This window comes from Lathamus discolor, chromosome 4, assembly GCF_037157495.1.
Source record: "Lathamus discolor isolate bLatDis1 chromosome 4, bLatDis1.hap1, whole genome shotgun sequence".
NCBI lineage: Eukaryota > Metazoa > Chordata > Aves > Psittaciformes > Psittacidae > Lathamus > Lathamus discolor.
Genome location: NC_088887.1, coordinates 76,046,811 through 76,059,176, shown reverse-complemented (window position 1 = coordinate 76,059,176; position 12,366 = coordinate 76,046,811). Strand labels below are relative to the sequence as shown.

The 12,366-nt window shown below is 39.4% G+C and overlaps 1 protein-coding gene across 1 annotated transcript in view; it reads left to right on the top strand.

The window, feature by feature from the left end:
- The window catches only part of GPC5 (glypican 5), a 654,600-nt gene that overhangs the window by 345,664 nt on the left and 296,570 nt on the right, over positions 1-12,366 (top strand). Inside the window, exon 7 of the mRNA XM_065678069.1 lies at positions 4,839-5,001. Coding sequence (XP_065534141.1) covers positions 4,839-5,001 — 163 coding nt within the window. The remainder of the gene's footprint in view (positions 1-4,838; positions 5,002-12,366) is intronic.

The window sequence follows — 12,366 nt, the reverse complement described above, 5'->3', positions numbered from 1 at the left end:
AATCTGCAGCCTTGAAATGAAGTTTTAACCCTGGATTTTGGGCATAAAACAGTGGGTTTGACATAGCAGTGTATACATTGCTTTTGTGTTCTGCATCAAGGCTATACCTGTTTAGAAATCTCATTTTCTCCTTGATAATTTCATTGGGAAAAAAAATAAAAAAAGGCAAAACCAAAGCTACAGCTTTTTATTTAAGAAACGTGACTATAAGTGGTCACACTCATTATCTAAATACCAGTTTCCAATATAAGATGGACTTATAATTTAGAATACACATTTTTGTTAAAGATCTTTTGCATTATTGGAAATAAAACTCTGCAGGAAATTCTGGCCTACAGAGGCATGACTAGTTTTTTAATGAGATCACTAAAGAAAAATGTTGCATTTTTACGTATCCAGGTATGTAATGATAAGCAGAGGAATAAACTTGAGTTTATTCCTCTCATTTGAGAGTTCTAAATAGTCATACTTCTAGAAATAATTCTTCAAGGTTTGATTTGATTAGGTAAATTGAATTCACTGCTGGGCTCGTTTGAGATAACTTCCACACATACTTATGATATGCATGTAAATGAAAGAGAGAAATATTGTGACTAAGCTCAGTTCACATTGACTGAAGGAGAGTATCAGGATATCTTTATGGAAAAAGAAATAAAATTCATAGAAAATCAATGATTCCTCTGAAGGTATATGATGTGGACCTGTTGGAGCAAGTCCAGAGGAGGCCACAAAGATGTTCAGAGGGTTGGAGAGGTACTCCAACAGGCTGAGAAGGTTGGGCTTGTTCAGCCTGGAGAAAGCTCTGTTGAGACCTTCAAGCAGCCTTCCAGTACCTAAAGGGGACCTACAGGAAATCCGGAGAGGGACTTTTACAAGGGTATGTAGTGACAGGACAAGGGCAATGGTTTTAAACTGAAAGAGTGTAGACTTAGATTAGACAACAGGAAGAAGTTCTTTACTGTGAGGGTGATGAGGCACTGGCACAGGCTGCCCAGACAAACTGTGGCTGCCTCATCCCTGGCAGTGTTCAAGGCCAGGTTGGATGGGGTTTTGCACAACCTGGTCTAGTGGGAGGTGTCCTTGCTCAATGCAGGATGTTTGGAACTAGATAATCTTTAAGGTCTCTTCCAACCCAAACTGTTCTATGATAATAGTGTAAAGATAGGCTCCCTCGCCTTTCAGTGTTTATCATTCATAAGTAATTGTCCTAGTTTCAGATGGGATAGAGTTAATTTTCTTCGTAGCACCTGGTATAGTATTGTGTTTTGGATTTAGGATAAGAATAATTCCCTTTCTTCTTCTTTCTCCAGTTTTATATGCTAAGTGTGACACCATACAGTATGGAATATCCTCTGGTCAGTTTGGGTCAGATGTCCCGACTGTATCCCCTCCAAGCTTCTTGTGTACCCCCAGTCTACTCCGTGGTGGGGTGAGAAGCAGAAACAGCCTTGACTGTATAAGCACTGCTCAGCAATGACTAAAATAGCCTCATATTATCAACACTGTTTCCAGCACAAATCACAGAATCAGCTAGGTTGGAAAACATGTTTAAGATTGTCAAGTTCAACCATTACTGCAGGACTACCAAGACTAAACAATTATCACTGAGGGCCTCATCCACATGGGTTTTGAACACTTCCAGGGATGGTGATTCCACCACTTCGCTGAGCAGCCTGTTTCAATGTCTGACCACCTTTTCAGTGAATAAATCTGTCTCCCCACTAAAGGGTATTGCAGTAACAAGCTGATCCAAAGGATCCAATGGACAGGCACGGGCTAGGAAGGACAGAGGAGGACAGAGCAGGCAGGGAGATCAGTGGGACATAGCCTCACACTAGCTTTGAGGAAAATTAACTTCCCAGGCAAAACCAACAGACAAGTTAAGTAAACTCATGTGGTGGGGTTTTTTTTGGGGGGGGGTTGTTGGTTTTTGTTGTTGTGGTGGTGGTGGTGGTGGTTGTGTTTTGTTTGTCTGGTTGGTTGGTTTTGGTTTGTTTTGTTTTTTCTTGTTGTGCACTGAAGGATAAGCTCCTTGGTTAAAGACAAAAGTAGTTTTTGTTCCATTTCAACTACTGTAATAGAACTAATTTCTGTGCCATCCTTTCTGAACAGAGGAAACAAGAACTGGATGTAGAAGTAATATAACTTCCCTAATCTGACTTAGTATTACTATTTCTGTCCCCAGAGATATCCTATTAAAATCTTTGGCTAGAACACTGTGTTTTATAATTCATAGTCTGCTGGCTATGCAGGACACACAGAATTACTTTACAGAATGGAATATTTTGTCCTCTAATATGCATGTAATACAATATTTAGACTTGCAAATTTACATTTGTCTGTATTTTATTATAGCATATGTTTAAAAATTCATTCAATTGCCTGGATTATCAGATGAGGTATTTTCTTAGTTTACTGCTTGTGCTTGTTATTTAGTAGTTCTTCGGTTCTTGTAGCAGTGAAAATTTCATCATTAATTTCTTTGTTTTATACTGCTTTCCAGGTAAGTGATAAAAATCTTAAATAATCAAAATATTACCAGACCCTATAGGACTGCATAACCATACTTTCTTAATGACAGTTTTCCTAATTATGCTCACACTCTGTGATTTGTCTGGAAGCTTCAAATACCCTTATAGATTACGCTAGCTGCTGTAAGCAGTTATTTTTCATACTAAAATGTTACATAGTACTAAGCCATATATTTACAGAACCCTTTAAGTACTTTACTACAACGGTGTAACTTCTGCATGCAAACCTGTATTTTTATTCTAAAAGATTAAATTTCATAATGTTTATTAATGGTACTTTTTTCATTATTATAACCTTCTTCAGAACTGCTGTTTGTCCAAGAAAGTGTTCCACTGAGCCATCAGTGAAAATCCCAAGGGGTATTTAGACAATTGAGCAGTGAAAGATCTAAGCTAAAGGCCCAGTTTCCCAGAGCTGCATAGGCAAAGTGTGAAGTTCTAGACTCCCAAGGATATTTCAGTTGATTTATGGCCAAATCATTCACTTGTGTACATGTACCACTAGCAGTAGAGAAAGCACAAATTTTCTGTGAAAACAAAATGCCACCAGTAGAGGACATTTGTTTGGTATCAAAATTTTAGATCAATAAGCCTTCATGAAAATTAAGAAAAAGATCCAGCAAATCTAGCCTGTGATATTCGCATGCCTACTACAATCTTACAACACTGGTGACATAACCTGTGTCATCATTTGAATCACACCAAAAAAGTAAGAAAAGTGACCTCTTTAACTGACTGTGGTTCATTAAAATGGCCATGTTTTGTTTCCATAAATACTATATTGGCAGAAGTATGGTATGGATACAGTATGAGCGGAGCACCTATAAAAAGGAACATTTCTTTCTTAGCTAGGTAGTTTGTCTTTCGGGTAGCATATAACTGTCTAAAAAAGTTTTGAATCAAAAGTGCTGCATAAATTGGTTCTGCTGATTCGGTGGTGAATGCCATTATCCTTCTATAGTGTTGTAAGTGGCTTTTATAAAGCTGCTGAGATTTACCTGATTTATGTGTTTGTTAAGTGATTAAAGTATTTTTTTTTTTTGGCACTGTACACCACTTAACAGATCAAGTAGTCTGGAAAGTAACTCCATAGACCGTAAACAAACTAAGTATATTGTCCAAAAATATGAACCCAGAATCTCCTTAAACAACAGAGTAGTCACATTTTTTAAGTTATAAACTGTTTCAGACTAGTTAGTAGCTACTTTCAGGAGAAAAAAACCCATCTGATTATTAAATTAAAGTTGCAATGTAGCATGGATGATGTCTTTCTGCTCTAAAGAGTATTCGACTGAAGGAGTGATGACATGAGCTGGCAATGTGTGCTTGCAGCCCAGAAAGCTAACTGTATCCTGGGCTGCATCTGAAGAAGTATGGCCAGTAGTTCTAGGGAGGTGATTCTGTCCCTCTGCTCTTGTGAGACCCCACCTGAGTACAGTGTCCAACTCTGGAGTCCTCAGTACAGGAAAGACATGGACCTGCTGGGGTGGGCCAGATAAGAGGCACAAAAATAGTCAGAGGGCTGGAACACCACTTCTGTAAGGAAAGGCTGAGACAGTTGGGCTTATTCTGCATGGAGAAGAGAAAGCTCTGGGGAGACCTTATTGTGGCCTTTCCGTACTTAAAGGGGGCTTATAAGAAAGGTGAGGACAAACTTTTTTAGTAAGGCCTGTTGCAATAGTACAAGGGTTCATGGTTGTAATCTAAAAGAGGGTAGATCAAGGCCAGATATAAGGAATATGTTTTTTTACAATGAGGGTGGTGAAACATTGTAAAAGGTTGCCCAGAGGTGGTAGATGCCCTGTCTCTGGAAACATTACAGGTGAGGCTGGATGGGACTCTTAGCAACCTGATCTAGCCTAAGATGCCCCAGCTCATTGCAGGGGAATTGGACTAGAGGACCTTTGAAAGCTTCTTCCAACCCAAACTATTCTATGATTCCATGTCCTTATCAATTCCACTTGGTTTCTGGGCTAGGAATTAGTGCCTGATTTTATTTTTTTAATCTAGCACTAAAGAGGCAAAATTTTTATATATTTTTTGTTTTTATTTAAAAAGGAAATTTTCATCTCCAGATAACACTCTTTCACTCTTTTAAATGCGGCTGTAAGCCGGGGTGTGTGTGTGTGTGTGTGTGTGTGTGTGTGTGTGTGTAATAAAATAAAAATCGTCAGAATTCTCATTCTGTGGATTCTGGAATTTTCCTTTTAAATCAGATAATTACTAGGGAAACATACATGCGTTTTTGTGTACTGACTGAATTTCTCCATCTCTACTGCTAACTTGAACACTGTACCTTGTCTTCAGCTGTTGCAGGGCAAATCATTTCCTAAATATGAAAAATGGGATCTCCGACAAACAGGCAGTGGTGGAGGTGTAGATGAACAAATCAGTGGAGATTGCGATGATGAAGATGGTTGCGGAGGATCAGGAAGTGGAGAAGTCAAGACAGTCCTGAAAATGACAGACTGTAAGTCCATGATTCTCTTTCCCTCATGCACTAAAATAATGAATTGGCGTATTTTCTACTAGTATATACCACAGAATTACCTTGGAAAAGTTGTCTGTATAAATTTGCCAGTATTTAAAGGAATAGGACTGCAATTACAGGCTTTCTATGAGTATGGTATGAATATGAGTATCAGTTTCGTTGTAACACGTTGACACATATTTGGAATAATATAGGCTGACCAGGTAGAAAGTGATACAATCTCATATCCCTGCGAGTTACTCCTTTAATGTAAAAGGTGTGGCAGTTAAGTAGAAAAGTTCTAATTTTCCATGGAACTGTGGCCAAATATAAGGTTTAGTTGTGGTATCTGACTTTCATAGAGAACTGTTAGAACCAATGTACTGTAGCATTCAGCTGCTGTTATTACTTCTTGCACGTCTTTCTGCTTTTCTTAATGTTTTTGGTTTTGTGGATTTTTATGTGTGTGTATGGGGGGGGTGTCTTGGCTTTGGTTTTGGGTTTTTTGGTTTTGTTTTTTTTTTTCTTTTCTGAAACACATTTGTAACATTTTTGTTCAAAAAATCATCTGTTCATGCGCTTCAGCGGCATGGAACTTAAAGCATGAGCAATTGGATTGAAGCACAAGTAAGTTAATTATTTCTGTGATTGAGGACACTATTCTGCATCTCTTACTTTTCTTCCCAGTGTAGAAATATAGGCAGAAATGGTGGGAACAGATACCTGGTATAATCAAAATTGTGTTTCTGCATTTTGCATTTTTCTTCCTGCATTTTGCATTACAAAAGTCAATACTAATAGGTAAGAAGTCAAGGTTGGTGTTAATCCCTGAATTTACCTACATTTACTGAATCTGAGCATGCTCTGTGTTTCCAGGCTTGTCTGAGAACCCCTGGTCCCTCTTGACTTGATTTTGCAAAGGGAGTTAGAAGTGTTGTCATAGAGAAGCTGTAGTGTATGCTTGCCCAGTTCTGATTTAAGCAATTGGAGAAATGAGACTGAACATTCTGGGGGGTATCTTAACAGGTCAGTTTGGAATCACCCTAAGATACTGTTGCACTGATACTAGTCTGTAGATTTTAAAGTCCTGATACAGTTTTTCTAGATGTGTTTTTAAGAGATCTGTAGAAAAGTTTGGATATTTACTTCTTGCCTTCAGAGATTTAAATTCGAAAAACAAAATTAAAGATCAAATACTTAAATATTTATAAATATTTAAAATACTTAAAACCAGATATACTTTGGTATACTGGACATATCAAATCTATTTGATAATGACGCTCCATGGTATCAAAAGACTGTGAAATAGTCTTAGAATATGACTAGAATTATTAAGTATTAAATGACAAAAACATTGCAATAATAGTACATTTTCTTTCACCATCTTCTCCTACACTAGAATTTTCGTTATATTGGCATATTTAGTGTAATCTTTTTAAAATGTCAGAAATATAATTAGTCTTCACATTCTCTTCATGCAACATATGTCATAAATGATTCGAATTACAAACTATGTATTAGGAATACTGAAGTCTGCATGTAATGCTGTTTCATTTGAACCTTTTCTAAGGTACTATAGAACAAAATGATAAGTCTATACTGTTCAATATCGTGATTTAGGCATATATCGTGAGTTACTTTATCCTTCAATGAGCTGTTGTGATTTTATGGATTTATGCAAACATGCATTTATTACTTGGAATGCACCATAAAAGGTGCCTTGAATGTATACCAGAAAAAGTCCTAGACAACACTACTTTCTTCTGCTAGATTACTGGTGATATTGCTTACTGGTCTTTGAAAAGCAGGACTAAACTTCAGCTGAGCTTAGACTTTAACTGCAGTATGTCTGAGGACCCGGGTAATTATAGACCGGTCAGCCTTACCTCCATCCCTGGAAAGGTGATGGAACAATTTATTCTTGACACCATCTCTAGACATATCAAGGATGAGGAGGTCATTAAGAGCAGCCAACATGGTTTTACTAAGGGGAAGTCATCTTTGACCAACCTTATAACCTTCCATGAGGAAGTAACTAGGTGGATGGATGATGGTAGAGCAGTAGATGTGTTTTTTCTTGATTTCAGTAGGGCATTTGATACTGTCTCCCACAGCATCCTCATAGATAAGCTAAGGAAGTGTGGGCTTGATGATCAGGTAGTGAGGTGGATCAAGAGCTGGTTGAAGGGAAGAAGGCAGAGAGTTGTGGTCAATGGGGCAGAATCTAGCTGGAGGTCTGTGACTAGTGGAGTCCCTCAGGGGTCCGTGCTGGGACCAGTGCTGTCTAATATTTTCATCAACAACCTGGATGAGGGAACTGAGTGCACCATCAGCAAGTTTGCTGGTGATACTAAACTGGGAGGAGTGGCTGACACACCAGAAGGCTGTGCTGCCATTCAGCGAGACCTGGACAGGCTGGAGAGTTGGGCGGGGAGAAATTTGATGAAATTCAACAAGGGAAAGTGTAGAGTCTTGCATCTGGGGAAGAACAACCCCATGTACCAGTACAGGTTGGGGGTTGACCTGCTGGAAAGTAGCAAAGGGGAAAGGGACCTGGGGGTCCTGGTGGATAGGAGGATGACCATGAGCCAGCAATGTGCCCTTGTGGCCAAAAAGGCCAATGGCATCCTAGGGTGTATTAGAAAGGGTGTGGTTAGTAGGTCAAGAGAGGTTCTCCTCCCCCTCTATTCTGCCTTGGTGAGGCCGCATCTGGAATATTGCGTCCAGTTCTGGGCCCCTCTGTTCAAGAAGAACAGGGAATTGCTTGAAGGAGTCCAGCGCAGAGCCACAAAGATGATTAAGGGAGTGGAACATCTCCCTTATGAGGAGAGGCTGGGGGAGCTGGGTCTCTTTAGCTTGGAGAAGAGGAGACTGGGGGGTGACCTCATCAATGTTTACAGATATGTAAAGGGTGAGTGTCAGGATGATGGAGCTAGGTTTTTTTCAGTGATGTCCAGTGACAGGACAAGGGGCAGTGGGTGTAAACTGGAGCATAGGAGGTTTCATGTGAACATCAGGAAAAACTTTTTTACTGTGAGAGTGACAGAGCACTGGAACAGGTTGCCCAGGGGGGTTGTGGAGTCTCCTACGTTGGAGATATTCAAGGCCCGCCTGGACAAGTTCCTGTGTGATGTACTTTAGGTTACCCTGCTCTTGCAGGGGGGTTGGACTAGATGATCTTTTGAGGTCCCTTCCAACCCTTGGAATTCTGTGATTCTGTGATCCTCAATGTTAGCTTGTTAGTTCTAGTGCTTTTTTTCTTTTTTTTCTTTTACGCCTTTTTTTTTTTTTTTTTTTTTTTTTTTTGCCTTTAGGAGCATAAAAATAGAAATGTTCAAGTACTCTTCCGTATTTAGATATGGTTTGTATTTTATCATGTATCTCATGGAAGACTAACCAAACTTGATTTGTTATAGAGAAATAATCCTAAATAAATTGATGTAAAAAAGAAAAAAAACACCAAAACACCACACTTGCAGTGTGAGCAAGATCAAAAAGTTAGATTTATTCAAATCCAATCCTTCATAAGCTTCTGGTTTGCAAACTCTTGTAATATGACTCAGAATTCAAGCTCAAGAATTGCTGTACATCTGTACAATATTACTTTGTTTCTTCTGATATATAACAGATCATTCTTCAGATTTTCCACTGTTACATGCTGTTTCTATGCATTACAAAACTGCAACTGAACTGGAGCACCAAATATTTCGAATATGAGTATGAACTCAACCTTTAGTGTTGCAGTTTTAAACACATACTCTTGTATAGTCATTTTGTCTAAGAAGATTTTTATGTAAAAAGAACTTTCAAGAAGTTTTAATAAACTGCAGAAACCAGATACATTCTTGTCATAGGTAAGCATTGATACAAGATTTCACAATGCATTTATGATTTTTGAAGCTCAACAAATTATAACAAATAGCAGATACATTATTTTATGATTATTTCCTTTTAATGTGTCACATAAAAAATCAGGGAAAGAAAGATTACTTATGGGGTTCAATAACATACGAATTTTAACTGAATCCATTATGCGTATGAGTAATTCACTTTACCTTACACTCTTTTGATACAAGGAGACATACAGATAGTATTATTTTTTCCTCACCAAAGAAACTTTTTATTTTTCAGTTCTGGGCAACTCAATGTTCTCTCATAATCAGCTAGGAAAGAAAGGGGGATCACTACCTTTTTGTACGATAACAGAGTCTCTAGCCCTAATGGAAACCCGGAATCCTTTTTCTTAACTGTTCCAGACATTTTTCACCAAAGAAATAATCCTATCTACAATAAATTCATAATCTTAATAATCTCATAAAATATGATACAGAAATAGATACTTTTAAGAACCTTGATTCGTATAAAAATAAAGTGTAAAGACACATCTGCCTTTTTTTTTTGACACTGTGTCATTGCATTCTGAACATGTGTATGATCGTCAGATCTGGAAGGTGTGAGACCCTCAGAGGGGAAGTGAGGAGGTATGTTTCTGCCAAGACAAACCTCTAGCAATATTATGTGATTACTTACTTCTACACTCAGTGCCACAGATGTAAGAATTGTTTTCACTTAGTGTTGGAGATTGACAATGGCGTGGTGACAGACTTTAGGCTTTGGAAGGCCAATGAAGACATTTAGTGTGTGTAACTTAGGAGTGATTGGCCTAGCATTACACTAGCTCTTAAAATATGTTGTATTTTTAAAAATTCCGGTGTTTGTATCAGTCAATCCTTACATTACAGTCAATGTTTTAAAGTCCTACAATTGTGCTGACTGCTTCCTTCTTATAAGTACTTTTAAAATATAGCAAATTGATGCAGTTGTTTGGAGGAACGGTACTAGAAAGGATAGTGTACTTTAAATATATGAAATAAACAGTAGGATAAAGTCTTGACACTTCATTTGCTAGTTGTATTCTACTCTAAGCCAGGAGCTCCCACAGGACTATTTTATGCATCACTAGGAATTACCTCCTCAAAAAACCCTGCAGAATGCAAGAGGCAATAACAACAAATACTCATCACCTATATATCGATTTGAATCTGTTCCCAAACAGCTCTGTGAGGAAGGGCTAATACTAATATCACTCCTCTGAGGTGCTCAATACCATCTATCAAAATTTTCATAAGACTTTTAGCAAGATCACTAATTTTCTGAAAAGTGCTCTACCATAGCTTTGTCTTTCTTTTCTGCATTTTAACATGCAGGATAGGTGATTATTTACTACAGCCAGAGGTCTCCTAATTCAGAGCTCATATATGGAGAAATATCAAGGTTGTCTGTGGTTAAGGTATATACAGGGAAAGCTTATCTCTCACTTGTTTGATTTTTATTTCACCTGATATTGATCCTGAGGAAAAAAGTCTCCAAAATGTTTTCTTTCTAGGACTACTTAATCAGTAGATTATTATTTTCTTGTTCAGACTATGCAATAGAGGTAAAATAACTTAGAAAAGGCTTTATGTTGTGATCTCCATAAAAAGAGGATACTGTGATTCAAATAAGGCAATCTGTGTGTCTTACCTGACTTTATACCGCATTCTGAAGTCTTAAACATCTCCTCTTTCTGTTCTTTCACCCACTTCGGTGTAATTGCTTTTCTTTTTTTTTTTTTTTTTTTTAAATCTGATTCTGATGGCATCTTCTGTGACCAAGACTACTTAAAGCTGGCAGTAAAATCTCTATTATGAAGCTTGCCATCCATTACATTGTTTCAAACTTTCATCTGCATTCTGTGTTACCTCAGTAAATGAAGAGATCCCTTATGTCTTAAGTAGGATTTCAGGTTTTATTTTGTTTAGAATCATAGAATAGTTAGGGTTGGAAAGGACCTTAAGATCATGTAGTTCCAATGCCCCTGCCATGGGCAGGGATACTTCACACTAAACCATGTTACCCAAGGCTTTGTCCAACCTGGCCTTGAACACTGTCAGGGATGGAGCATTCACAGTTTCCCTGGGCAACCCATTCCAGTGTCTCACCACCCTCACAGTAAAGAACTTCTTCCTTATACTTAACCTAAACTTCCCCTGTTTAAGTTGAAACCCGTTCCCCCTTCTTCTGTCACTACAGTCCCTAATGGATAGTCCCTCCCCAGCATCCTTATAGGCCCCCTCAAGATACTGGAAGGCTGCCATGAGGTCTCCACGCAGCCTTCTCTTCTCCAGGCTGAACAGCCCCAGCCTCCTCATCCTGTCTTCATACGGGAGGTGCTCCAGTCCCCTTATCATCCTCGTGGCCCTCCTCTGGACTTCCAACAGTTCCATGTCCTTTTTATGTTGAGGACACCAGAACTGTACACAATCCTCCAAGTGAGGTCTCATGAGAGCAGAGTAGAGGGTTAGGATCACCTCCTTTGACCTGCTGGTCGTGCTCCTTTTGATGCAGCCCAGGATACGGTTGGCTTTCTGGGCTGCGAGCTCACACTGAAGCCGGCTCATGTTCATTTTCTCATCAACCAGCACCCCCAAATCTGTGCTTGGGATTGTTCCAACCCAGATGTAGGACCTTGCACTTGGCTTGGTTGAACTTCAAGGGGCTGGCATTGACTCAACTCTCAAGAGCGTCAAGGTCCCTCTGGATGGCATCCCTTCCCTCCAGCGTATCAACCGAACCACACAGCTTGGTGTCATCGGCAAAGTTGCTGAGGGCGCACTCAATCCCACTGTCCATGTCACAGACAAAGATGTCGAACAAGACTGGTCCCAACACCGATCCCTGAGGGACACCACTCGTTACTGGTCTCCATCTGGACACTGAGCCATTGACCCCAACACTTTGCATAAGGCCATCCAGCCAGCTCTTTATCCACTGAGTGGTCCATCCATCAAATTGATGTCTCTCCAATTTAGAGACAAGAATGTCGTGTGGGACAGTGTAGAACGCTTTGCACAAGTCAAACATGATGGACAGTGGCTTAGCAACTTCATTTGTCAGATCCTTCAGGATCCATGGATGGATTTCATCAGGTCCCATGGACTTGTGCACATTCAGCTTCTTAAGATGATCTCGACCAGATCCTGTCCTACAGTGGGCCTAAGGTCTTCATTCTCACAGTCCCTACATCTGCCTTCCAAGACTTGGGCAGCGTGGTCAGAGCATTTGCCAGTGAAGAGTGAGGCAAAGATGTCACTGAGAACCTCAGCCTTCTCCAAATCCAGGGTAACCAGTTCTCCCGTTAGCTTTCTGAGAGGACTCAAATTATCCCTACTCTGTCTTTGTTTTGCTACATAACTATAGAAGCCCTTCCTGTTACCTTTCACATCTGTAGCCAGATTTAATTCTAACTGGGCCTTAGCTTTCCTAACCTGGTCTCTAGCTTTCTGGACAATATCCCTGTATTCTTCCCGGGCTGCCTGTCATCGC